A 27224-nucleotide genomic window follows, 5' to 3' on the forward strand; every position below is an offset into this window, starting at 1 on the left:
CGTGCCAGGGCTGGCCGCCGGAGGGAGCCTCGCGGCTGCAAAAGCCACCAATCAGGCGGTGTGCCGGGGAATGACCCCCCCACCCCCTCCCTCCCTGGGGTCTTAGCAGCCCCCAGCCTGGAGAGCTGCCTCTGCCGCTGCTTTTCTTTCCTGGGTGGGTCAAGCAGCAGGATTAAAGAAATGTAATTAATTAATTAATAAAGGAGTGCCCCCCCCCCAGAGGGGCAAGAGCCCAGGACTTTGCATTGGGCAAAGGGAAGCCCAAGGTGGCCCCACCCAGACCGCTCCCCGGCCAGAAGTCGCTGCCCTGGAGCCGCTTGCTCCCTTCCTATCAGGCTGAGCCAGCCAGAGCGCTCTTTCCAACTCCTTCCCGATCTCACACCCTGGAGGTCAAGGCTGGCTCAAGGGCGCATGTGGATTTCCACCCTGCCACTCAGTGAATCCATATTGCCCATGAAAAGTACAAGGCAAACTTCACTGGGGTGCCATTAAGCAGGGAAACCCCACCCCCACCCCCCCAGGCTAGGAACAGCCTGCTTGGCTCTGGTAGGAAAGGCTGCGTGGCTCCCATCACTTCCATGACTCTTGCAATGTGTTCTGAGAGGGGCTACGATGGATCAATCGGCGACTGGGGTGGTACGCGCTGCGCAGAGTATTGAGTCCACACGACACCCACCTGCATTGGTGGCCAGCTGCCTTCTGGGCACAATTAGAAGTTACTGGTTTCAGCAGTTAGAGCCCTAAACGTCTCAGTCCCCAGCCAGCTTGGGGGACGGCCTATTAGAGGTGTAGGGGAAGCCCTTTTGAGGAGGCCATCAACCAAGAGGCCTGTTCCTGGGCACGCGTGAAAGGGCTCCCTCCTGCGATGCCCCCGAACAATGGAACGGGCTCCCCCTCGCTTGGCCTTTAGAGAGGGTGGGAAGACGCCTCTTTTCAGTCCAGCAATGGCTCTGGTCTCTCTTGCCCTTGCATTCACCGCCTACTTCTCATAGCTGAGTGGGGCCTACCTGAAGTGTAACTGCGCGAAAGGGGAGCAGCCCAATCCTCTACCAAATTCCAGGGCACAACAGCCTGGAATATTTAGCTTCTTGCCCAGCTCATGCTACAAAGCCTGAGGTCCTTCTTGCAGCTGGGAGGAAGGTCTAGACCACTAGATGGCACCAAGGAGAGAGAAATGCCCAACTGGAGCTGAGCAGCAAGCCTCTTCGCCCAACCGGCACAGCGAGGACGCAGAAGGGACTCGCTTCCGCCAGCCCGTATCAGGCCAGGAGGCAACGAACTCCCAGCGGATGTGAGTCTCTCCACCACCCCGAGGCCCAGGAGCAAGGCTGCCATTCCTTCCTGGACCAACATGGCAGGGAGTCAGACCCCCACTGTAGCCAAGACCCCGGGAGCAGAGCGGGCCGGCCAGCGTCTCTCACCCCTGCTGAGCACCCTGAGCCAAAGGCCTTCTCGGCTCCAGCTCCATCTACTCATTTCCAGGCAGATGAGTTGAGGATTTCTCTCCTCTTGCAGCTGAACGACCCATTTCAGGATAGAAACACTCTCATCTGCGGCTCCTTTTATTACATGATTAAATCCAAATTACAAAATAAACCAAAGTTCTTTTTAGGGGCAGGGGGAGAAGAGTCCAAGGGCAGAGGCAGCAGGGCCAGCTCCCAGCGGGCACAGGGCTGGGCTCACGGCCGTGCCCGCAGACCTCGCCGTTAGCTGCCGTTCGGCCGCTCCAGCTCAGGGTGCTCTGTGCTTGAAGGCTGCTGGGCCTGGAGGGCAGGGGGAGGCTCCGCTTCCGTGGCCTTGGTCAGCTGGGCCTTGCTCAGGGTGCCGTAGATGCCCATCGCCTGGAGGGGGGAGAAAAGCAGGCAAGCTCAGAGAACTGCCCCGTCGCGCACGACTCAGCTGCCCAGGGCAGGGGGCCGGGAAGAAAGCTGCAGGGATGGGCCCCAATCCCCCTGGCAGCCCCAGGATTTCTGTCGGCTTTGCATTTTGCAAAAGGGACTTGCCACCCCCACACCCTCCTGGGAGAACCTGGGCCCGGGACAGAGCACGTGACGAGACAACGCCCGAGGCAGGGGGCGCGCTCAGTAGCCAGCGCCCAGGCCCTGAGTGAGCCAGCCGGCCGGCCAACGCTCTCCCGCACCGCCTCCCTTTCACCCACAGCCTGGGCAGAGTGGGGCGTGCTTAAGGCCACTGATCTCCACTCTGGAAGGAATCTGGCTGCGAGTCATCTACCCTGACCCAAGAAAGGCCACCCCCTCTGCCCCCAATGGACACCTGCTGCCCCTCTCCCCTCTCCCCACCCCCCCACCCCCCACAGGAAACCGTTCCACCTTAGAGGCCGCGCGTTCCCTTGCTCAACGCCTTGAGACACGCGGAGCGCGACCCTGTGCGCCTTTAAGCAGAAAGAAGCCTTACAAGCGCCAGCTATGCTGGCTGGGGAATGCTGGGAGCGGCAGGACCCCTTTCTGCCCTCTGGGGCTCCCTGAAGCGCGCACCGTCCGCCTCCTTGCACTACGGGGGGGGGGGAGGGGGCGAAGCCAAATCTCCCTCCCCCGAAGCTGAGGAGGCCCTGCTGCTGCCAACAGGCCCAGGCCAGCTGCCCGCTCCCTCGCACACCAAACTGACCTGAGCCACCATGCTGGGAATATCTCCCGTGCTGGACGGCAGCAGGATCGTGTTGGACTCTTTCGCCAGCTTGGAGAAGGCACTCACGTACTGCTCGGCCACAGACAGAGATGCGGCTGAGTTGCCGTTCTGGGGGGAGGGGGTGGGGAGATAAGGCAAAAGGGCAGTGAGCAAAAGGGAGGGGGGGGAGAGAAAAGCCAGCCCCAAACAGGGCTCCCCGTCACCTTCGCCCAGACTGCCAAAAGAAGTCGCCACCGCCACACTTCAGCTTGTAAACCAAGTACTTCTGCCCCTTCCTGCCGAGAAGCAGGATAAGACGACTGTTTTTGGAGGCAAAAGCAGCCTGGTGCCTGGCCCAGCCAGCATCTTCCATGGGGGGGGGCCCTCCTCCTCCTCCTCCTCCTCCTCCTCCCCCCTCACCTTCTGGGCCAGAGCAGCTGCCAGGAGTCGGATGGCTTCCGCTTTGGCCCGAGCCTTCACCAGTATGGCGCTGGCCTCCCCTGGAAAGGAAGCAAAAGGGGGGTCAGGGAGCTTCAGGTCAGCCCCAGAAGGATGCGCCTCGGGCCTCCCACTCCCACGTGTGAGCGCCCGAGGAGAAGGCAAGGCCTTCCCAGGACTCCCCGCTCCCCCAGGGCAGGAAGTTCAGGTGGAGATGAAAGAAGGGCGACTCTGGGCTTTGCTGGAGCAGGTGGAGCCGCTTCTTCTGCTTCTTCTTCTACGAAAACAGCCGTCCCAGGAGCTTCCCTAGTCCCTGGCCGGCCCCTTCACAGGGCTAGCGGCTCCTCTGCTTGGGGGCTTCCAGGTGTCTCTCCCCTCCCCAAGTCTCCCTACAGCACTTCATCTCTGCAAGTTACCCCTCCTGCTTCCTCCCCAAACGTCAGGCTCAGAGTAAGATCCAGGAGTCCACACAGAAGAGGCAAACGGCTGGTGACTTTGGCCATCTCCTGCCGGACCTCCATTCCTCCCCTGGCCACTACTCCTGTGCAAGGACCTCCCTTCTGTGCCTGCGCTGCAGCCGCTCTCGCACCAGGGCCTGGTCTGAAGGCCCACAGGGCAGCCCCCTTCCTTAGGGCTTGGAAGAGAGATCATCACATCATAGAAGAGCAGAGTTGGAAGGGGCCTCTAAGGCCATCGAGTCCAACCCCTTGCTCAATGCAGGAACCCACCCTACAGCATCCCTGACAGAGGGCTGTCCAGCTGCCTCTTGAAGGCCTCCAGTGTGGGAGAGCCCACAGCCTCCCTAGGTCACGGGTTCCGTTGTCGTGCTGCTCCTAACCCCTGGTATTATTATTTATTTATTTATTTATTTATTTATTTATATAGCACCATCAATGTACATGGTGCTGTACAGAGTAAAACAGTAAATAGCAAGACCCTGCCGCATAGGCTTACATTCTAATAAAACCATAATAAAACAATAAGGAGGGGAAGAGAAAGCAAACAGGCACTGGGTAGGGTAAAACTAACAGTATAAAGTCAGAACAAATTCATGCTTCAAGGTGGATTCCTGCGCTGAGCAGGGGGTTGGACTCGATGGCCTTAGAGGCCCCTTCCAAGTCTACTGTTCTATGGTTCTATGACCGCCTGCAGCCACCATGAGTTCCACAAGGGAAGAAAGGCGGGATAGAAATGCAATCGGAGAGAAATCATCACGAAGAGAATACCAGCCGCTTGGTTGATCTGCTCTGCTTTCTCCGCCTCCGAGGCCAGGATCTGAGCCTGCTTGTCCCCCTCAGCCACATTGATGGCCGACTCCCGGGTCCCTTCGGACTCCAGCACGGTCGCCCGCTTGCGCCTCTCAGCCTCCACCTGGAGACAAAGGGGCATGCTGAAGGGGGGGGGTGCCCATCTCTTTCCCCAGGACTCCCGGGGGAACCCAGCACCGACCCACAGATTACGCTGCTCCCACGATCCTTTGGGGCACGGGCAGGTCTCTCCTATATGCTGAATCATGCTGGCCTGCTGTTGCCCCCTGCCCACCCAAAGGGCAGATTTCCAGCTGCTGTGAGGAAGGCCCCCCCCCCCAGCCACGCAATGCTCCTGCACCTGGCGCTCACTGACGACAAGAGGGACGTGCTGTCCTGCAGTCCCCAGCACAGCCTGGGAAGCCGCTGGAACAGAAGCGGCCTGGTTTCAACGAGTACCACGCCCTGGGCAGACCGGGGCAGGGAGAGGCAGGGGGCTGGGCCATAAGCAAGCCTGCTCTCTCCCCCACCCCCACCCTGGAATCACACCCTCCGGAGGGGCTTTCTTCCCAGGAAGGCCCCCTGACCTGCATTTGCATGGACTCCTTCACTCGAGGCGGCACGTGGATGTCCTTGATCTCGTAGCGGAGGCACCGGATGCCCCAGTAGTCCGAGGCCTGGTTGATGGCGTCCACAATGCTGGCGTTGAGGGATTCGCGCTCCTGGACCGGAAAGGCTGCGGGGTCAGGAGGGGCCGGGAGGCGCCCCCATGCCTGTAGCTCCCCACCACCACCGCCGCCCAAAGGAGGCCCAGTGCCCCGCCCCTCTGCTTGCTCACCCGGAAGACTTTATCAAGCGAGAGCTTGCCCAGCTCTGACCGCATGGTGGTCTGCGCAAGCTGGGTCACTGCGTACTCAGGGTCCTCCACTCCATAGCTAGCCTGGAGGAGGAAGGAGGGGATCGGAAGAGGTCCGAGGAAGGACCGAGAAGGCCGCCCTGGCCACTGGGAACCCCGCCAGCCCACGGGCCCAGGCTCTGCCCGTCACAGGCCAACGGCAAGTGCCCACAGGGGAATGACCTCCCAGGCGCCCATGGCCCTCTCCTCCGCTCATTCCCAGCCCTTGTTTCAGATGACAGTGACGAATCAGAGCTGACGGTAAGAGACCGGGCTCTGTCTGGCATCCTTTCCCATGCACCCGGTGGGCTCCTAAAAGCCTCCGTTCCCAGCAGCCTCCCCCTGCTAGAAGAGGCGCTACCTTGTAGGGGTCCATGATGCGCAAGTAGAGGACGCCGTCTATCTGGAGGGTGACGTTGTCTGCAAGAACAAAGGCGCCATTGAGGAGAGCGCTCCACCTGCCCTGGCGAGCCACCGGGGGGGGGGCAGGGGGAGACACCCAGCAGGGGTCAGGCAGAAACCGTCTCAAGGAGACCATCATTTCCCAACAGAAGACCAAATCGCAAAGGTCCTACGAACTGGCACATTCCAAAGCCGGGATGGTGGTGGAGGAAACAGTGGAAGGACCGAAGCTCCTACTTTCTTGGAGAAAGACTGAGCCTCGGTCCGGTCTACTTTAAGGAGTGGGCTCCCCTTAGAAGCAGAGTACTGATGTGTAAATGCGACAAATGATACGGCAGCAAAGACAACTGCAGAGCAAGAGTAGATCCCTAAGTTGACTAACGGCAAAAGAGCCGCCACCGACTGCAGAACTGAGGGATTAGCGAGGCCGGTAGGATTCCACCACCACCACCGCTCCACACAAAACCCCACTGAGCAGCAGCAGCCCTCGTGCGCTTAGGCCGCTCAGAGCACAGAGCTGTGAACCTCACCCAGCCTCCCGCCCCACCCTGGCGACCGCTCCCTCTACGTCTCTCCCAGTGGCCCTGGCTGTGCAGGGCTGTCAGCGCCCTTCTGGCCCCCCAGCACGGGGGCTTCCCGTTGTGACGACTTGCCTGACTGTGGAGCCCTTCGCAGTTGAGACATTTAGAGTCTGAACGCCAGGATTCGTAAGCAGAAGGTATGTGAAATGGAATCCCTTCACCCACGTCCCCTAGTACGTTCCACAGCCACATGGACTGATGCTCTTTTACACAGGTCAATCCTGCAGTGCGGTCTTTCCATGAACACGGACAGACAGCAGCGCCCGACGCCATAAGACCCCAAAAAGCTGCAAGTGTATAAGGCAACCCAAGAAAACCCAGTACGGAGGGAGGCTCTGCTGGACTAGATGGAGCTGGACGTCTCCCAGATGACCCCATGCAGGACCTGCCCCAGCCCCAGCCCCAGGCTGCCCACTCGTCTCCCCAGCCGTCAAGTCCTCACCAAGGGAAACAGCGGACTGTTCCGGTACGTTGATGACGATTTCTTTGAGGCTTTGTACATAGCGGATGCGATCCAGAACCGGGAGGAGGAAGTTCAGTCCCTTAATAGAGATGTAAAATTTCCGGAAATTTTGAAGCCACGGGGAAAAATCGGAAATTTTCGGGAAAATTGAAATAATGCAATATTAGCACTTTTCACAGATTGAAAGTAACTTTGTTACTCTAGGAACATAAAATGTAATTATGTCCAAGTTCGTTTGGCATAAAATTATTACATTTGGTATATTAAAAGCACAGTGTATTCAAGCAATCGTTACAAACTGAATTTACTTCTTTACATTTTTACTTTTTTTGTAACAAACGTAGCAACAAACTCCTGAACTATAAGGAACACCTGAACTGTAAGGAACCTCTTTGGTTTTGCCAGTTTATGAGGATCAGGCAAACAACAACAACAGAAGAAACCATCAACATTTAGTAACAAAGAAAATGATTTATGTCTCCGCTAGTCCTCCACAGTGTCAAGCAGACATAAAGCCCCCATTCCCATAAAAAGAACTGAGAAAAGGGTGGGGAGGACCAAGGTTCAATGAATATGCGTGAAATTTAATCAGACTCATTTCCTGAGCTGTAGCCATCACTATCAGTCTCTGCTTCAGTGGCAGTGCTACCCCATAGAGGCAGAAATGCATCCTGCTTTTGCATTTGAGAGTTGTAGTTAGGGCTGTGCACCGCTTCGGCTCAGCCCGAGGCGCCCCAAAGCCAAACGGCTCTGAAGCTTCGGGTTGCCTCAGGTCGATTCGAAGCGGCACCAAGTGGGCCTTACCTGCCACCTCCACCGCATCACTTCCGCTGGCTTCTGTTGCCAGCAACGTAGGTAAAAATAACCAGGCTGCGCACGATTGTAGATATCGCAGGGCCTCTGAGTTATTAGTACCTCTACGGCCACCATAGTTTGTGGCCATAGAGGTACTAATAACTCAGAGGTCCCGCGATACCTTAAAGTCACGCGTGGCCTGGTTATTTTTACCTGCAGCAACGGAAGCCGACAGAAGTGAGGAGGCGGCAGCAGGTAAGTGGGGAAATGGAAGCTTTTCTGGCTACTAGCTGCGCAGCCGGTACCTACAAAGATCCGAGTCGCCTCGGAGGGCCCGAATCTTGGCTTCGGCGCCTAGGCGAGTCGGGCAACCCCTAGGCAGATCGGGGCTGCTTCAGGGGCTCCAAACCAGCCTCCAAGGCGGATCAGGGGGTCCCTGCACAGCCCTAGTTGTAGTCTCAGTTTGCAGCCTAGAACTTGCTTGTCCTCGGTGGACAGAAATTGTAATAATCTAATACTATACATAGTTTTTAGAAATCATTTGTAGAAGGAAATATCTGAATTCCTTGTCTTAAACATTTTGTCCATCATATTAAAATTAAGGAACCCATAATCCATTTTTTCTTCATTTTTTTTTCAATTTTTCAGGGGCAAACCCCCAAAAAGTCTTCAGGAAAAAATGAGAAAAAACGTTTTTTCCCATGAATTTTTCAGGTTTTTTCCCAGGCCTTCACATCTTTAGCAAGGAATAGCAAGGGAGGGGTGGAGTCTTTCTCCAGAAGAGTCACTCAGATTGGTTCTTAGATTGCGAGGCAAACTCCCATCTCATACTGCTGCAGACAGAGCCTGAGATTCCCAATGAGGGCAATTGCTCAAGAGGCAACTGAATTCATGAATTTTATAACCGGGGTACTACAGCACCTTTCATAGAACGGTAGAGTTGGAAGGGGCCTATAAGGCCATCAAGTCCAACCCCCTGCTCAATGCAGGAGTCTACCTTCTCTGGAACTAGAATCTTAAAACATGCTAACCAAGAAGTCAGCCCCACATATTTAGGAGGAGTTGTTTATGAGCACAGAGTTTTCCCCTCTTACTAAAATGCAGAATCTGAGACACAACAGCACCGTCTACCGGAAAAGATCTGTTCCAAAGAGGAACATTGGAAGTTGCTTTATCGGGCCCTGGGGTCCATCTAGCACAATACTGTCGACCCTGACCGGCAGCAACAGCTCTTCAGGCAGGATTCCTTCCTAGCCCTACCTGAAGATGCTGAGAATCTGTAGGACGCTTCGCTGCTCAGGCATGGGCCCAACTGCTAAGGGGGATCCCCGGTTAATATTAGGATCCACTGAGAGATTTTACTTTATGTGGTGGTATATAAATGCTGAAAATGAATAAATAAAGCTAACCCTCTGGAGCAGTGTGTGTGTGGCGGGGGGGGGGGAGAGGAGGATCCATCCCAGCAACGTTGTCCTCCCTGAACATCACCACACACACACCCCAGATGAATGCAGGGCCTTGTCCTTACCGGCTCCAGGATGCGGTGGAACTTGCCCATCCGCTCCACCACCCAGGCCTCCTGCTGGGGCACGAAGAGGACCACCGTGTTCATGGGCAGGCTGGAGGAGCAGCGCTGGGGCACCCTGGCCAGCCATGCCTGGGGTGGCGGACGCCTGCAACTCTGTGAAGACATGGAGGAGGAGAGGGAATGATGATGAGGGGGGATGAGGAGCAAGGAGGAGGAGGAGGAGGATAAGGAGGAGGGGGAGGAGGAGGAGGGCTCCCCGGCTCTGCCCAGCGCCAGGGGGAACAACGGGCCACGGGCAGGAGCGCGGGGGGGGGGGAGAGGCAGAGGCCGCCCAGGCCCACACGCGCCCCCCCGTCCTGAGGAGGAGGAGGGCAGGAAACCCAGGCCTCGCCCAGGGAGGCCCCTTTGCCCGCCTATCCGCTCCCCCGGGGTCACCCCTTTCATGGGCTCCGCACCTTGCCTGCCGGCCGGCCCCCCTCCCTGCCTCCCACCGCAAGGCTCGAGGCAGCGTCCCATGGCGGGGGGTAGGGGGTTTCCAGCGCGGCCCCCCGGCCCTCCCTGCCCCCCCCCCGGCCCAGCCCCTGCGCCCCTGCCCCGCTGCGCCCTCAAACCACGGGCCACGGCGCTAGTCCCTCGGGTTCCTCACCCCGCCGCCCCCCTTCCCCGGCTCTTCCCTTCTGCTGCGAACGGCAGGGCGAGCCGGAGCCGCCTCACCCACCTCCCGCAGCAGGAGACCCCCGGCGGCCCCGGCAGCTCCGCGCGCCGCCCGCAGCACCGCCTGCATCGCGCCCGCTCGCCGTGACCGGATGTTGGTCCGCCGCAGAAAACCCTCCGCCAGCGCCTTCCCGCCCCCCCTCTCCGCGCAGCCCTCACTTCCGGCTCCAGTGCGACGCCGGAGAGGCGGCGCTGAGACCCTGGGACGCCGCCATGGGCTCCTGCGGGCCTCCCTCGCTTATAGTCCCGGGGCGGGGGGGGAAGAACGGCTACAGAAACCGGAAGTCAGGGCCTCGGTCTGAGTCTAAAGTTAGAGGTCTATAGGCCCTTCCGGTTCCGCGTGAGAGGCTCCCAGCGTAGAGCTAGGAAACCGGCCTTCCTCCTCCTCCTCCTCTATAGAGGCAGGCGCCGCATTGATTTCCGGAAGAATCCGGAAGCGACGGTCATCAGACGCGAGACTCTGTGGTGTCGCTCTACCCCTCGTCCTCTCTGTGGTGGAACACACACACACACACACACACACCCACACCCCCACCGACTCACCCACCCCCCCGTGCGGCGGGCGACCGAGAGAGGCCGCGAGCTAGAGCGCCCCCTGGAGGGCAAGAGAGCTCCTTCCGGGACTGTGTGTCTTTTATTGTTGTTGTTGTTGTTGTTATTCTATCTTATTTTATTTATTTATTTATTACATTTCTAGGCCACCCCATTGCCGAAGCTCTCCGGGCGGGTTACAAAGATTGAAACACTGAACGTTAAAAACCGAAATACATCATTCAAAACCTTGTATTACGCTTTTTCCTTTCTCAGCAACAAGCCCAGAAGCGCTAAGGGGTTCTCTGCTCCCTGCCTGTAAAGGCAGGGGACTAGGTGCTTTACTGGCTGGGGATGATGGGAGCTGTAGTCTTAACAGATCTGGAGGGCACCAGGTTGGGGGAAGGCCCCGAATCTCAGGCCTGGCCTTGATGGTACACTTATACTGTTATACTGTTAGTTTTACCCTACTCAGTGCCTGCTTACCCTACCCTGTGCCTGTTTGCATTCTCTTCCCCTCCTTATTGTTTTATTATGATTTTATTAGAATGTAAGCCTATGCGGCAGGGTCTTGCTATTTACTGTTTTACTCTGTACAGCACCATGTGCATTGATGGTGCTATATAAATAAATAAATAATAATAATAATAATTGGTGGTGCTGATAATGTTTTATTACATTTATATCTGCTTTTTCCCCTCCTTAAGGAACCCAAGGTGGCAGACGTACTCCTCCTCCCCTTTTTATCTTCTCAACAATAACCCTGTGAGATAGAGTTTGGCTGAGAGTCTGTGACCGGCCCAAAGTCACCCAGTGGGCTTCCCTGACTGAGTGGGGACTAGAAGCCGGATCTCTTGACTCCAAGTCCAACACTCTAACCACTACAACACACTGCCTCTGTTCATGCATTGCTTTTATTTGACCGCCACCGTCTTTTATTTTTTAAGGAGGAGAGCCCTCTTTTAAAACCTTTTGCAAGCTACCCTGGGTACTAGGAAAGTAGTGGAAGGATGGGCTATAAATGCATCCAATAAATGCACTTCAATGGATCTAACCTGCTGCTACTATTCATTCTCAGGCCTGCAGGTATGTCAGGGTAATTTTCTGTAATTAGGAATATCTTCGGGACAGAGTCCTGTGGCACTTGAAAGGCCATCAAACGTATTGCAAAAGTGAGCTTTCATGAGCATCCACAATGTTATTCCGGTTTCACAGGCAGAAGGCTGGAAAGAAGGGGAGGTGACTTGGCTTGCTTGCAGATCCTGCTTGTAGCCCGACTCCAGCAGCATTCTTTGAGGCCCCCGGTTCTTTCCACTGGGTTGCAGCATCAGTGCATGAAGTGTGCTTGGAAATCTGCCTCCATTCCAATGCAAGACAGTCTGAATGGGCCTTCACTCGGCAGCGCGGGCCTCCCTCCCTGCCTTCCTTCCTCCTGATGAGTGGGATAAATATACCTCTCACCAAAGCGGTCCTAGCTGAAACCCAGTGTAAGCTGTTCCTCACTGCTGGGAAAGTGCCACTGTGGTGATTGCTAAATTAACATTGAAAGCCCATCAGATTCCTTGAGGCCTGTTGCCCGTTCTAGGGAAGAGTTAGGAAATGCACCTCATTCCCGAGTGTCCTTCTCCAAAGCGGAGGCATCTCCAGCTTCACTAAATCCGCAGGGAACTCTCTCTCTCTCTCTGGCCCTCCCACATAATCACCCAACATACACAACACTCAACATCTCTCCACAGGGCTTTCATTCATTCCATTATTAACAGAAAGCTCATTTGAAGGTGTTTTGTCCTCAGATTGTCCTTACAGAGTTTCCATCCTTTCTTTTAAAGATGGAGGAACTGAGGGAGATAACAGAAGGCCAAGTTAAGCATAGAGTAGAGATGTCATTAAGAGAAGTGGACATACGGTAGATAGGAAATGAGCTAGCGGTGACTGGTCAAGAAAGACATCTTGGGGTTGTAGACAGCTCAATGAAAACGTCAGTGTACGGCTGCAGTGAAAAAGGCAAAGTCCATGTTAGGCATAGCTAGGAAAGGAATTGAGAATAGAACTGCCAAGAAGATCATACTCCCCTTATAAAAAAATCTATGGTACAACCACACTTGGGAGTACCGTGTAAACTTCTGGTCACCACACTTAAAACGGTATTGTAGAGCTGAAAAAGTGCATAAAGGGGCAACTCAAATGGTTAAGGGTCTGGAGCATCTCCCCTACGAGGAAAGTTTGTAATAGCTGGGATTAAAAAACCAGGGAGATATCATAGAATCATAGAATAGCAGAGTTGGAAGGGGCCTATAAGGCCATCGACTCCAACCCCCTGCTCAATGCAGGAATCCACCCTAAAGCATCCCTGGCAGATGGCTGTCCAGCTGCCTCTTGAAGGCCTCTAGGGTGGGAGAGCCCACCACCTCCCTAGGTAACTGATTCCACCGTCGCACTGCTCTAACAGTCAGGAAGTTTTTCCTGATGTCCAGCTGGAATCTGGCTTCCTTTAACTTGAGCCCGTTATTCCGTGTCCTGCACTCTGGGAGGATCGAGAAGAGATCCTGGCCCTCCTGTGTCACACAAAGGAGGGCCAGGATCTCTTCTCGATCCTCCCAGAGTATGATAGAGGTATTCAGAATTATGCATGGTGTAGAAAAAGTGGTTAAGGAGACATTTTCCCTCCTCTCATAATACAAGAACCCAAAGAGGTCTTGCCACGAAACTGATTGGTAGGAGATTCAGGACAGATAAAAGGAAAGATTTCTTCACACAGTGCATACTTAAACTATGGAATTCGCTACCTCAAGATGTACTGACGACCACCCATTTGGATAGCTTTAAATGAGATTGGGCAAATTCCTGGTGGAGAAGGCCATCAATGGCTGTTATTCCTGATGGCTCTATGCTACCTCCAGTATCACAGGCTGTGTGCCTATGTACACCAGTTGCTGGGGAACATGGGTGGGAGGGTGCTGTTGCACTTGTGTCCTGTGTGTGGGTCCCTGGTCAGCAGCTGGTTGGCTGCTGTGTGAACAGAATGCTGGACTAGGTGGACCGTGGGGCTGATCCAGCCAGGCTCTTCTCATTAACTACAATGACGTAACGTAGGAAAAATATGAAATGAAGAAAAATATGCCAGCTCTAAACAATTAGGCAGGGGGGATGGTAAGATGCCAAGTGGCTATTTTAACGGGTCCATCCCACAATTGCAACTGGTGCAGCTGGTGGCGGATCTGGGAGCCAATTGAAAAGACATATATAGTATATCTCCAATGTGTACATATGGTGTCTGTTACATATCAGCTCAATGCCTGGTAAATAACATATCTTTGACCCTGGTAAAAATTTGGAGAAACTCTGCTGAGACATCATTATCACAGCCCCTGTTAGTGATGCCACCCAGAGCCTGATCTGCATTTTATAGAACACTTCACAGATGTCTTTTTGCAAAACCACTTTTAACAAGAGAGATCAGCAAATTGGGTCTCTTTCCACTCGTTTTTCCAAGTCATTAATTCAAACGTAGCCCATGGGGCACCTCCCTAGCAGAGAGCAACGCATTCATCTTTGGGCAGAAATCTCCCAAGAAGCTGCACGTCCACCTGTTTAGCGGATTCTCCTTGAGCAACTCATGTGCCTTCTAGCAAGAGGCTGGCTGAGGTTAAAGTAGGTTAACGCTGTCCATGCCGCCCCTGGCCTTCCAGTGAATCATAGAATAGCAGAGTTGGAGGGGGCCTTCAAGGCCATCGAGTCCAACCTCCTGCTCAATGAAGAATCTCCGCCAAGGGCTTGACTGGTTTTCTGTTGACTTGACTTCCCTATCGCATGATGTAGTGATGGACAGTGGCTCAGACAGTGAAAAGAGAAGAGAAGATTGAGGGGAGACATGATAGCACTCTTCAAATACTTAAACAGTTGTCCCACAGAGGAGGGCCAGGATCTCTTCTCAAACCTCCCAGAGTGCAGGACATGGAATAACGGGCTCAAGTTACAGGAAGCCAGATTCCAGCTGGACATCAGGAAAAACTTCCTGACTGTTACAGCAGCATGACAACCGAACCAATGACCTAGGGAGGTTGTGGGCTCTCCCACACTCGAGGCCTTCAAGAGGCAGCTGGACAGATTCCTGCATTGAGCAGGGGGTTGGACTCGATGGCCTTGTAGGCCCCTTCCAGCTCTACTATTCTATCATTGTTAGACAAATTAGTGGAGGTGGTCTGCAGATATTAGCCCTGGTAGCCATATGGAGCCTCAACCGTTAGAGACGGTCTGCCAATGAGTGCCAGCTGCTGGGGGCGCCCCGATGGCGACAGCTCTTGCCTTCACGTCCTGCTGCATGTGGGCTTCCCGAAAGTATCCACTCATCCACTGTGATGGGGAGGAGGAAGCGGAAGGATGAAACAGGCCTCTGGCCTGACCCAGCTCCAGGACTGCTCTCGTGTTCGTCTCTAAAATGAATTCTCCCACAGTTAGAAGAACCTACAGATGAATCGTACAGCTGCAGCAGGGTCGGGGGTCCGCTGAGGGGAACTGGAAGGAGAATGACCTACAAGCAGGCTCCACAGACCCTGCACGGCCCGTGGCCTGCCGCTGGGCGATCTTCCGCTTGAACAGGAGCTGTTCCTCGTCTTGAAGGCGTCACCTCAACACAATCCCTTCAAATGAGGTCTAAAAATGTCTTAAACGCACAAATAAAGAGACATTCCATTTCCAAACACACATTTATAGAATTTTCTTTTCAAAAAAGAGAGGAAGCCTCCAGTACATTTCTTTCTGCCTCTCTTTTTCAAAATATAAATATTTTCAAGTCTCTACAACGGCTGCTCCTCTCCTCACTGCCTCCTCATCTTGGAAGGAGGGATGACGACAGGGAACTCCGGCCAAAATGAAACAAGGAGCAGGTGGCTGTTCTGGGGGACCAAGCCCAGATGGCGGAAGCCGGGCCGAGGTCCTCCGTGCCCGCAAGGCTGCCGCTCTCCTGTTCAAAGCGGTGCCGGTCGCCCCTGCCTCTTGCAAAGGCAGCGTTCAGGGCCTTTCTCTCCCACCCCCACTCCAAATAGTTTACAAAACCTAGAAAGAAACCACGGCGCCAGAGCCCCAAAACAGCCTGCCCTCTGCGCACTGCCCCACCCTTGTCCTCGTCCTCTACTTTGGCACATTTACATCTTCTCTGGGGGGAAGGAGGGGGCGGTCTGGCTTCAGCCACAGACGGACGCAGCAGCAGCAGCAGCAGCAGCAGCAGCAGCAGCAGCAGCAGCAGCAGCAGGGCCACACTCATGCAGCCCTCCCAGGCGTCTCGCCCTGACTTCGCCCAAGGCGGCCCCTCTTGCTTTCTCCCTCTAGGTCACACACAGCGCAAGGACCAGGATTTCAGGGTGGGTGGGTGGGTGGTTCGGGTGGGGCAGCATGAAAAGGAGCAGCATGAATAAGAAGCAGCTTCTGCCCATGGCGACCCGGATCTGAGCCCCTGACAAGGAGGACTGGCGAGAGGAGGGGCAGAGAGCGGATGTGGGCCGATGTCGCAGGCTGTGGCCAGAGGGAAGGAGAGGAAGGGCAGCCAGGAGTCCAGGTGAGCCAGGGGTTGGGGGGGACAGGGGAGGCGGCTATGACACGTCGGGCTCCGGGAGCTGCCTCGTGGCCCCTTCCCTCCTCCCTCCCTCCCTCCCTCCCTCCAAGAGGTGCTGCGAGGCCCCCCCTTCCCAAGGACACCAGAGACTCCCTCCCCACCTACCAAGCAGACCCTCCTCTGCAGAGAGAAACACCTCAACGGAAAGCCGCCTGTGAAGCAACGGAACCTGACTCCTCTGGGTGTCAACGTCCCTCCTTCCTCTTCCGAGCAAGACCTTAACAATGTTCCTCGATTCTCACGCAGGCAGGCAGGCAGGCAGGCACGCCCCCCCGGATGCCCCATACCCTGATGCCACAGCCCCTTCGCTCTCCCCTCCAAGGCAGCAGAGCCCCCAGCCCCTCACAACCTTCATCCCCATCTCACCCCCTTCTTCAGTGGGGCCCTTCATGCCCTCGTCCGCCAGTGCCCCCTTGGCCCCAGAAAAACCGCACAGGGCACAAGGACCAGAGCTTGAGACGCACTGCATTTGTGAACCAGGCTGGGCGCAGGCAGGCAGGCAGGCAGGCCTCTCGCCGGCCCCAGCCCTGGCAATAAATACTATGGCACAGCGCCCTGGGAGGAGCTGCAGCAGCAGCAGCCGCCGCCACCCCTCCCCAGGCAGCCCCCAGCGTGGCGTGGCCACCGGGGAGGGCCCCCGCCGGCCCCGCTCCTTCCTTCATCTGCAAAGCGCCGACTCCAGGCCCGGGTCTCCCCTGCCCTCCGTCAGGCTCGAGGCGAGTAGCAGGGGTTGCGCGGCAGCTCCGTGAAGGACTTCAGCTCGTAGGGGATCCCCGAGTCAATCTCGATCGACTTGCGCGAGAAGAGCAGGCGGATGTCGTCGTGCAGGTAGATCTTCCCCGACTTGGAGCTGTGGAACCTGCGGAAGGAAGGAGGCGCGATGCGTCACGCGGGGGGCTGCGGGGCGGGCAGAAGACCGTCTGCCCACCCGGGAGACAACCTGGGTAGGCGGCCCGCTCCAGGTGTGGTGCCAATGCACTCTGCGCCCCTGGCGAGAGGAGGCAGGTGGAGACCCACGGAGCTGATAGGGCCTGCAGGGAAGGGGCATCAGACACCCTTGCCATCATCATCATCATCATCACAATCCAGGTTCTCTGGGTACTGTACAAAACATTAAAAACTTAAAAGCAAGACAGAGCCAGCAACAAAGACTAAAAAACCTCCGCAGCCCAAAGAAAAATCAAAGTAAAACCAGAGCACTAAAAGCACGAAAAAGGGGAGGTCAAACGCCTGGGAGAGGCGAAAGGCCTTTTCTTTTTCGTTTTTTAGCTGTGTCTTTTTATTATTATTATTATTATTATTATTATTATTATTATTATTATTACTACTACAATAATAACGATAAAGAAAAAAAACTACTTAATACAATAATCTAACAACAACAATAACCATAATAAAAATGATAATAATAAAAGGTGCAACCCGCCCCCTGGGACCATTATTCTCCACTCCAGAATTGTAACACATCTTGTGACGGTGTAAACCAGCCTTCCTCAACCTGGGGCGCCCCAGGTTGAGGAAGGCTGGTTCACACCCTTTCCCTTTTCCTAATACAAATTTGACAAATGGTTTCCAAATCTCCTCAAAATCGTTCCGCTTTAATATTCCTGTCTTAACTTTCATACACCCCGTTAGCCTATCATTAATTGCAATATCTCAGACTTCTTTATACCATTCTCCTATTTTATATTCTCTTTGTTCTTTCCAATTCCTAGCAATTATCAGTCTAGCTGCTGTTAGGAAATTAGTTATTAATTCTTTACTATTTTGCGTACCTTGGACCCCTTCATATATTGATAACAATGCTATCTTTGGGCCTATTTCTACCTTCCATCCCATTATTTCATTTATTTCTTTAAATACCATTTCCCCAAACTTCTGAATATTTTTACAATCCCACCACATATGAAAATACGTACCTATTTCCTGACATCCTCTCCAACAATTTACTGAATATTTCTTAGCTATCTGGTGTAATCTTAGTGGTGTTAAATACCAGTAAGGCCTTTTCACCTGCTGCCAAACAGCCCAAGAAAGGTGAGCCTTTCTGGGGAGGGCCGTCCGCAGAAGAGGCCCCCCGGAACGGACCAGCTCCAGAGAAAAGGAGCCAGAGCCCGCTCCCAAACCCCCCAGGGAGGGCTCAGGTGCCCCTGCCCGTGCCATCCGTCCTTCTGGCGCGAAGGGGATGGGGGTCACTTGGCAACCTCACGGAGAGTCCCCACAGCCTTGAGATGGCTGCTATTCCCCCGCTTATCTTTTAAGGGTAAGGAAGCCGCAAAACAGCCGTCTCCCGGACAGTCGCTACGACGTGGCGCCCTGACTGAGCCTAGTCAAGAGGGCTGCCCGCAGGTCACGTTACTCCCAAGGAGACCACAGCCCAGCTGCTCTGGGGGAGATTGCCTCCCACACCCAAGGCCAAGTGTGATTGGGTGTGTGTGTCTCCTCTTTCCCTCCCCAAGAATGGAACTGGTGGGGGCCCAGAGTGCTCGGATCTCAACTTCTGCTCTTTTTAAAAACGAACAGATCAGGTGTCTAGCTCTGACGATGGCAAGGGAGGACCTGGAACCTTTGCAGGCAAAGCCCAGCAAGGGGCTCAGCGGGACTCCCGGGGGCGGGGGCGGCAGCGGCAGTGCCTCCCGTCCTGTACAGCCGGGAGCGGGAGCGCTGCGGGAGGCGCTGCGGGAGCCCCTCCCAGGGGGCCAGAGCCGGCCCTTCGCAGCACGAGGCCTTCCTCCTGCAGGCCGGCCTTACCTCAGGTGCATCAGGTAGCAGAGCACCCTCCTGGGCGGCTCGCCAAGGGTGGGCCCGGGCCCCTGCTCCTCGCCCACGGGCACCAGGAAGATGCGGTGGCGCAGGAAGGTGACGTGGCTGGCGGGCATGTCGTGGAAGTCGTAGGTCACCAGGAACATCTTCACCACGGTCTTGTTGGGGTTGAATAAGGTCTGCAACAGCAGAGAGCGCGTCAGCCGTGGAACTGGGGGGGGGTGAGAGCAGCGGGGGAGAGCGCTGCTTTTCACAGGGAGCTCAGGACTCCTCTGCTGCCCGGCTCCCCACCCACACCTCGACGCCCCCTCCCCCCCACACACACACACCGTGCCTCTTATTGTCACTCACCACTTGGATGGTGCCCATTTTGGGGATGCTGTAGCCCTTCCGGCCCAAGGCTTCCAAGTCAATGACTCCCTGGAGCAGAAACAGCACAGCACAGTTGGAGGCAGCAGGCCAGGCTCAGGGGGAGAATGGGGTGGGAAGGATGCCCGGATGACGACAGGGACCCCGGTGCCCATGGGATGCGGAGGGCGGGCGCCAGCAATGGCCGCGACTAGCAACCCCTTCCTCATCCAGCTCACCCGTGCCGGGGGGACGGGGACGGGAAGGAGGCCCCAGCGTCACAGGGCCCCCAGGATTTGTCCCACTGCCCCAAGCGAGCCTTGGAGAAGCCAAGAGAGGCAAGACGAGCGACGGGAGACCTTGGGCTGGCAACCTCCTTTAGGGCCATAAGCCCGTCTCAGCCCGAGGGCCTCCGTCCAGCCTTCCCAAAGCAAGAGCAGGATCAAGTCATGCTCCCCACCCGGAGCGTAAGGAGGGGATCAGGAGCTCCGCCCCCGCCCCCCCCCGCTCCTCCGCCCCCCCGCCTTCCCCCAGCATGAGCCCCGTACCAGGAAGGGGGAGGGGGCGCTGTGCTCGGCGATGTCGAAGTAGGTGACCTCCACCGGCAGGGTCACGTGCTGCGGGCAGTAGGAGCCGCTGGCCCCGATCTCTGCCGTGAAGCCCTCAATCCGGCCCGAGGGCGGGAAGCGCCCCTTCAGCATGGACTCCTGCGCAGGACGGAACAGAGAGGGGCCATGGGGGGAGGAGGGGGAAGAAGGGGGGGTCGCCTGGCATCCCGAGGCAGAAGAGGGCCTGCTCGTCCCACCACGGGCCGTGGGGGGAGAGGGAGAGGGAACGGGCCGCGCAAGAGCTCCCCCCCTGGGCCCCCAACAGCCCCCCTCCCTCTAGCATGCACCGCAGCTGCTTTCTGCCCTGTCACCCAAGAGCAGGCAAAGGGCTCGTGGGGCCCCTCCCTGCCAGCGAGAGCACCCAGAGCCTCCCTTGCTAGAGCCCTCCCACCGGGCTGCCTCACTGCCAGGGGTGAGAGCCAAGGCGGCCTCCCGGCACCCTTCGCCCAGGCCTCGGGAGTAGGCAGCTCCGGTGGACGGCAGGGGGAGAGTGCTGACGGGACCTCACGTCCTCCTTCCCATGCGGAAGAAGAGGAGCAACGGGCCCTTTGGCTGGCAAAGGAGCAAGTCAGTGGACGGAGCCGAGGCTCCGGGCCCTCCTTCGCCCCCGGCAGCACGGCCCTGCTGCGAAGGACAGCCCACCCGGCGGGGCAATCCGAAGACAGAGCCGGACTCCCCACGGAGGCGACGTCTCTCAGCCCTCCTGGTTCGCCTCCTGGGATCCGAACAGGACCCGCGCCCTCCAGCCCTCCTCCTCCTCCTCCGAGGCAGCTCCGTTACCTCAAAGTTCCCCAGCAGGGCGCGGCTGGTAGAGGTGGTGGCCCAGGGGGCGTGGGGAGGCCTGCCGCCCGCTGGAGTCTTTCGCAGGCTGCTGCGGAGGGGTCTCCTGTCGGGGGCAGAAGGCTGCTGTCAGTCCCAGCGGTGCCCCAGGCTCCCTTCCGCTGGGGTGGGAAGGAGTCCCGGCAGAGCTGCTTCACAGGCGGACGCCCTTGCCTCCGCTGGAAGGCCCTCGGGCAGCGGCAGCAGCAGGAGGCAGCGAGAACCACCAACTTCTCTCTGGACTCCAACTCCCATCCGTCGCACCCAGTATGGCAAGGGGTGATGGGGGCTGAAGTCCAAAAGAGCTGGAGGGCTCCAGGCTGGGGAAGGCTGGGATGGGAGACCGCCCAGTGGCTCCGGCCCGCCCCACAGCTCCCTCGAGCCCCCAAGGGGTCATCTTCCCCCCAACGGACCCACTGCCTCTCCAGTCCCCACAGCTCAGCAGCCCTCAGGAGGCCGGGCCAAGCTGTTGCCCGTGGTCCATGTACGGGCGGAGAGGAGGAGCGGAAGCCGGAGGGACACTCACTGCTTGAGACGCAGCCCCGTCTTCAGCGGACCATTGCCAGCGCTGCTCCTGCCTGAGCCCTGGGCGGCAGAGACACAAGGGAAGAGCCGGAAGGTGGCGGTTAGCACGGGACCCCGAACATACACACGCACACACACAGACCCTCCTGACCCACACTCCCCGCCCTCCAAGAGCTCACGCTGCCCTCCCGTCACCAGCCCGGTTCTCATCGCTGCCCCACAGCGCTGCAGCCAACCCCCTCCCTCACCTTCTCCCCAGAGCCGGGAGTCCCCACCTTGGCCGCAGGAAGCAGGTGGTTCCAGAAGGGGGCGCCCTTGGCATCGGTGCTGCGGCAGGAGGCGGGCACCGCCGGGCCCTGCGGGCTCCTCTTCTTCCGCGCCGGCGGGAGGCTCTCGTCCTCGGAGGCCGCGTCTGCCGACCCCTCGACCGCGGGCAGCAGCTTCCGTTTGGCCGGGCAGCTGCCGGCGGTGCCCCCGCCAGGAAGCCGAGGGGCGCTCGAGCCTGGCGGCGTCTTCTCTGCGGAGGCCAGCCCGTTGGCGCTGGAGGCCTGGGCCGCCAGCGGAGTGCTGGGCTGCACATGCCCACCGGCTGCCGGGGGCCCTCCGCCCGGCAGGGGTCGATGTGCAAGGCTGTGCAAATCAGGATCAAGCAGGAAGTCGTGGCTGCTAGCCCCCTCGGGCTGCGTGGCCCCGTTCTCTCCGTGCCTCCTGGGAGGGCCAGAGTCCACGGGGCGGCCCCCCGGCAGGGCGGGGGCGCAGTCTCTCGTGTGCAAAGTGTTGCAAGGTGTGTGCGGCGCCTGTGCGGTGGCCCCTCGGGCCCTGTGGGGTCCGGGGCTGGCTTCCTGGCGGTGCTCCACCACTCGAAGGCCGCTGTGGGAGAAGTGCTGGGCAGCCCCCCCCAGGGACAGCTCATCCACCAGGAGCCCATCTTCAATGGCCTCGTCCCCCTCCTCCTCCTCCTCCTCCTCCCCCCAGTGGCCGCGCTTGGCATCCCACTGGCCCTCGGCCACCCGCTGGGGCTCCGGGCAGGTCCGCTTGACAGGCTGCCGCCCCGGGGCCCTCTGCTCCGGAGGGTGGGAGCAGCCTGCCAGCGGGGAGAAGATGGAGACCTGGTACACCTTCTGCCGCGTCCGCTCCAGCGGGCTGCAGCCCATCAGGACACCATGGTGCCGGCGCCAGGAGTGGGGCCCCTCCTCCTCCTCCTCCTCCTCCTCTTCCTCCTCCTCCTGGCTCGTGCCCGCGCTGCGCTCCCGGGGGAGGGCCGACTCAGCGTTGATGTGCCGCATGGGGCGTGGCAGGCGAGACAGGTGCTAAAGTGCCGCGGGGTTAGGGCGTCTGGAGCAGCCCCCTGCTACGAAACCTGCTGCATGGGCGCATCTGGGAGGAGAGACAAGGGGGATGGTGAGAAGGGCCAGGCACCTCCTAGGGGCCCCAGTGCACGTGCGGCCAAGGCACTCTCTGCCCCTGCCCAGGCAAGCCAAGGGCCACGGGGACAAGGGAAGCCTACAGCCGGGGCAGATCCTGGTGGCGCTGGGGCAGTCTGCGCCTACGACACCAACCCTGCCCAGGCTGCAAGGGCTGCCAGTGAGTTTCCAGTGCTGGTCTTAAAGCCTGACATGGCGTGGGCCCCCAACTCCTTCTTGGGAGACAATAACGGGGCCTGCTAAGTAACCCACGAAGCTTTATTCAAGCAATAAACATCTCTTCCCACCTGAAGGGAGTCTAATCTCTAGGAACTTTCCCCTAGGCAAAACTATGCAAACTAAGCGAGACAATTGTCCTTCCAAGAAGAATAGAAAGCCCTTTCCCTAAGATGCGTTAACTTCAGAGAGACTAGTTGTGATGCAGCTTCTGACGGGATGCCAACCAGGCTGACTTTCTCTCGCCTTCCTTTAGCCCCTCCCGTTTTAGTCTGCGGCATACTCTAGGATCAGCTAACCTCTCCGTGCTCTCCCCCTTGGAAGAATATTGGCTTCCCACTGACTGTGTATTATTTGCCCTTGAGGAGATAAGCTCTGGAGAGGGTCCACTCCCACTTGGTAAAGAGCCCGTGAGAGCTGCCACCCCCACTAGTACAGGCTGGCCTGTGTCTGGCTCCGTCTCCTCTACTTCAGAGTCTGATTCTGATTGATCACCTGAAATGCCTTCTTCCAACCCAGGGGGAGCAGGGCTAGACAGGACATCAGCTTGCCTCCGCTTTGAGCTCAAAGGAGAATCAGCTTCCATCAGGTCTTCAGGAAGGCTCTGAAAACCCACCTGATTTTACTGGCCTTTCTGTAAAGTTTGGGCTGCTAGTTTTATTGGCATAATCTACATTTTATTTTTTTATTTTTTTATTAAATTTATATACCGCCCCATAGCCAAAGCTCTCTGGGCGGTTTACAAAAGTTAAAAACTATTTTTTTATAGTTTTACAGTACTTTGTTGTATATGTATTTGTTTAATTTTGTATGTTGTTGTTGTTTTTACCTTGTTGGCTGCTTTGAGAGGGTTTTGCCCTTAAAGGCAATCTAAAAATAATTTAAAACAGGCAGGCAGGCAGGCGGACGGGAGGCCACGGAGGGCCGGCGCCCCCCCCCCCAGCCCAGTACTCACCCCTCTGCAACTGATCCCCTCTCCTGGCCGTCCTGCGCTCCCAGTCCAGCAGCAGATGGTTACTGGTGCAGCTTGCTGGTGACACCTGCCACCGTGGCACTCCCCAGAAGCGGCGCGGCTGCCGGGGAATGGCCCCCACCATCACGGGCTAGGGCTTGCCTTCTGCTCCCGGGCCCCCTCAAAGTCCTTGTGGGCTGGCAGAGCGACTCAGCAGCAGCAGCAGCAGCAGCACTGGCAAGGAACAGAGTGAGCATCAGGCAGCAGCCACGTGGATCCAGGCCACGGGACCACTGTCAGCCAGAGCTGGACCCTGCTGCCTTGAACTGCAAGCGTGGGGCACAAGCACCATTTCGTGGACTGGAGAAGCACGTTCCCAGCTCTCATGGTTGGGGAGAAATCTTGGAAGCCTCTTCACGTCCTCCCCACCCACACCCACACCCCAGCAAATCCAAAGTATTCAATGTTTGATACTGGGGTAAAAGTAATGACGTACGCAAAGGGCACGTGTCTGCTTTCTGAGGGTTAAAGCCTTCTCTCAGGCACGCGACTATTAATAAAGTGAAACGTCAGAGGGGCAGCCAGGCACAACAAGTGCATAGCCAAGGCATTGGATTGGGGCCCATGCTTTTTAACTTGCTCATACATGATCTGGAGTTAGGGGTGAGCCATGAGGTGGCCACGTTTACTCTGGACACCAAATTATTCAGGTTAGGAAAAACAAAGAAGGATTTGTGCAGAATCCAAAAGGAGCCCTTCAAACTGGGGAACCGACAACACGCACAGGTCCCCGAGGGGGGTGGGAGCTGACCCCTTAGAGGGTCACCCAGGTTTGGCCATGATGGCTCTTTGGCCCCCTCCTAGAGACCACCGCCCACACCCTCCCACACACCTTCCTCCGTTGCATCTATCTATGAGATGAGCAATGCAGCACTTCCTAAAAACATATGTTTGTATGTTTAAGACTATATAGTTCAAGCATTACAGTTATTTCAAGCAATTAGTGTGTGGGCTGGCAGTGTTACTGGGGGGTTTGCGATGGGGGGGGACATGTTGCTTATTTTGTTTCTGATTCTTGCAGGCCGTGTTGGGGAGGGGTGGTCTGGCAGAGAAGCAGTATAAATATAGGTGAAATAAATACGTACATGCTAGGAATGATGGTTATTATGAAGCCTGACACACGCCTGTCTCTCTAGGGTGGGGTACAGGGAGAATGGGACCTTGTTCCCTGTTTTGTGTGGGGGGGGGAATGAATCCCTTGGGAATGGACCCTTGGGGAGGGGCAGGGCTGGCGGGGTGGGGGGCAGGGCCACCCCCTCCCCTTCTCCCCCTCCCCCCACCACCAGCAGGCTGCAGAGGGAGAGTCCAGCTGCTCTTTGCCGGGGTCCGGCTTGATCACCTGCAGCAGGGAAGGACCATGGCCCACTCGGCCATCGCCATGCACTCACCACTTCCGTGACACCGTCCACGTGCAGGGCCGCAGCAGCAGGAGAGGCCCTCTCCCATGGCCCTCTTCCCGGGGTGGCACTCCCACAAACCCGCGATCCGGAGAGTGCAGCTTGCTCGACACCTGGGCAGAAACGCAGAGAGAGAAAAGCAGCTCAGAGAGGAGGAGGAGGAGGAGGAGGAGGAGGAGGAGGAGGCCTGGCTGCGTGTGCCACCGCGGGGTTTGCTGGATCCCACTGGGGAAGGGGGAGTTCTGCATCCAGGACCCTTCCCCAAATACTGCGACACAGAACCAGCTAAGACCCACCCGCCCCCCACCCCACCCCGCTTATCCCTGGCCCTCCATTTGTGCTGCTCTTGCAATGGAGCAGGGCAAGAGGTTCAGCACCACCGATTACCTGAAATCAGCAGCGAGCCGGGAGGGGACCAAGGTATTTAGGGCAGTTAGTACACAAAGGGACGGGGAAGAGCTCCGAAAGGCTCTCTCCACACTGGGGAGGGACAACAAAATGGCAAATGCCGTTCAGCGTAAGCAAGTAGCCCACTCCACGTATGCGCTGGTGGGACCCGAGCTGGAGCAGGGGCCGACCGAGAACCAGAACTCCGGGGCCCTTTTCTTCCACCGCCCGTCCTTTCTCCCCATGGTGCCCTCCAGATATGTCGGACTACAAGCCCCATCATGGCCAATGGCCATGCTGGCTGGGGGCTGATGGGAGTCGTGGTCCAGGCATCTGGAGGGTGCCAGTTCGGGGAGGACGGCTCAGCCCTCCTCCTGCCCTGGGGTTGGGGCTGGCCCTCTCCTCTGTCCCCGCCCCTCCCATGCAGGGACGGTGGAGCAGCCCCTCCTGCACACGGCCGGCACGATCCGAAGCAGCTGGACGTCACCCCAGCGCCTCCTCCAGCGCCAACGGAACCCTCGCTCAGAACAACACATGCAGCCAAATCAGACTCAGCTTTAGCACCACGACTATGAAGCTGGGGGACCCGCTCTAAAGAGGCAGGAGCAGAGACCCTCTGGAGGCCAGGCCCCGTGCAAGGCCCCCAACTCTGCTTCGTGCTGCCTCCTCCCAGGAAGCCCCCGGACTGTAAGCAAAGCCCCTTGCAGGGCAGCCAGAGGAGGGGGCCTGGGCCACAGCAGGACCCGATGCAGATTGCAGAAGCAGGGCTTCAGGTGCAGGTGGGCGACAAGGGGCCCTGCCCTGCAATGGCTGCAGGAAGGAGGCCTGGTGGAGCGGAGCTGGGCCAGAAACGGACGTGGACAGAGAGCTGCCCTGCAAGGCCTCCTCCTCCGGGGGCAGAGGGCTGAAGGGAGCCCTGGAGCGCTACCTGCGGAGGCCGTCCAGCATGGACAGGGCACAGGGGGCCATTCTCATCCCCACCGCACCTAATTCATCTGGGGGCTACAGTTTCAGGCGGGATCAAGCCTCCCCCCACGTCTTTCAGAAGCCAGCCACTGGGCCAAAGGGCCCAACCAGTCCAGACCCTCTGAGCAACTCCTCAGTCTGACCAATTGAAAGCAGACAAGCAAGCAGGTGGGGCAGGCCGGCCAGTCGGCCGGCCAGCCGAAAACGCCTGTGCCCTCCGGTGATTTGCACACTGCCACCCCCCTTCCCACAGCATTGTGCCGTCTGAGCTGAGGCGTCCCTCGCTGCCTTCACAGTCCCCCAAACTCAATCTGCTTCCAGTGCTGGGGTCCAGCCCTCCAGTGTGCAATATTAGACCACTGCCAGATGATGCCTCTGCACATGCGCAGAGCACCTCCCCCTCACTGGCGAGTAAGCCGCAGCCAGTCCCTGAGCTTGCACCTTCCGGGCGCCGCCTGGCAAACCCTTGGAAGACCCCGTCCTGGCTCGCCTGGGGTGATCTCATCCCTCCCCACCTTCTGCCCCAGGATCACTTCCCAGCAAGGCAGGAACAGTGCAGCCTCCCAGCAAGAGCCTCAGGACCGGTCAGAGAGAAAGCAGTTACCGGGCGCCAGACTCCGGGAGAAACGCAACGCACACGCGTGCCACGGCAGCAAAGCCCTCTCCTGGGGCCTGCCTGACAAAAGAGGGTCTCGCTCAGCTTGCCCCCCCCCAGCACAGCCCCCCCCCGGCAGCTGAAGTGGGCTCCTGGTGGGCAGCCCCCCCACACACACACACAAGGCCGCCTTCTCCTCGGAAGCCCTTATATAGCGCGATCCTCCCTCACTTTGCTTGGGACCGCAGAGAGCCCAGCCGGCCGGCCCCTTCCTCCTCGGGGGCCCAGCGAGTCGAGGACGGGCAGCTTGGCAAACCGGAGAGCGAACGTGCGT

The 27224-nt window shown here is 57.7% G+C and overlaps 2 protein-coding genes across 4 annotated transcripts in view; both read right to left on the minus strand.

Annotated features, from left to right (window-relative positions):
• Positions 1-1549: 1549 nt before the first annotated feature.
• STOML2 (stomatin like 2) lies at positions 1550-9786 on the minus strand. The gene is made up of 10 exons (XM_063128375.1): positions 9693-9786; positions 8975-9127; positions 6631-6730; positions 5567-5625; positions 5149-5250; positions 4898-5032; positions 4290-4434; positions 3046-3125; positions 2626-2754; positions 1550-1841 (listed from the first exon to the last, which is right to left on the minus strand). Exons 1-10 carry the CDS (start codon positions 9756-9758, stop codon positions 1707-1709), a joined length of 1104 nt encoding a protein of 367 aa, XP_062984445.1. The 5' UTR covers positions 9759-9786; the 3' UTR covers positions 1550-1706.
• A 6371-nt stretch (positions 9787-16157) lies between these two features.
• ATOSB (atos homolog B) overlaps positions 16158-27224 on the minus strand; it is a 42280-nt gene continuing 31213 nt past the window's right edge. For all 3 annotated transcript variants that reach the window (XM_063128725.1, XM_063128726.1, XM_063128727.1), the window contains 9 exons: positions 24934-25055; positions 23489-23719; positions 21169-22270; positions 20895-20953; positions 20330-20435; positions 19490-19648; positions 18945-19013; positions 18582-18772; positions 16158-16689 (listed from right to left, as the gene is read on the minus strand). In XM_063128725.1, the coding sequence (XP_062984795.1) occupies positions 16536-16689; positions 18582-18772; positions 18945-19013; positions 19490-19648; positions 20330-20435; positions 20895-20953; positions 21169-22179 (1749 nt within the window). In that variant the 5' untranslated portion in view covers positions 22180-22270; positions 23489-23719; positions 24934-25055 and the 3' untranslated portion in view covers positions 16158-16535. The remainder of the gene's footprint in view (positions 16690-18581; positions 18773-18944; positions 19014-19489; positions 19649-20329; positions 20436-20894; positions 20954-21168; positions 22271-23488; positions 23720-24933; positions 25056-27224) is intronic.

The sequence above is a fragment of the Elgaria multicarinata genome, chromosome 6 (assembly GCF_023053635.1).
Source record: "Elgaria multicarinata webbii isolate HBS135686 ecotype San Diego chromosome 6, rElgMul1.1.pri, whole genome shotgun sequence".
Taxonomy (NCBI): domain Eukaryota; kingdom Metazoa; phylum Chordata; class Lepidosauria; order Squamata; family Anguidae; genus Elgaria; species Elgaria multicarinata.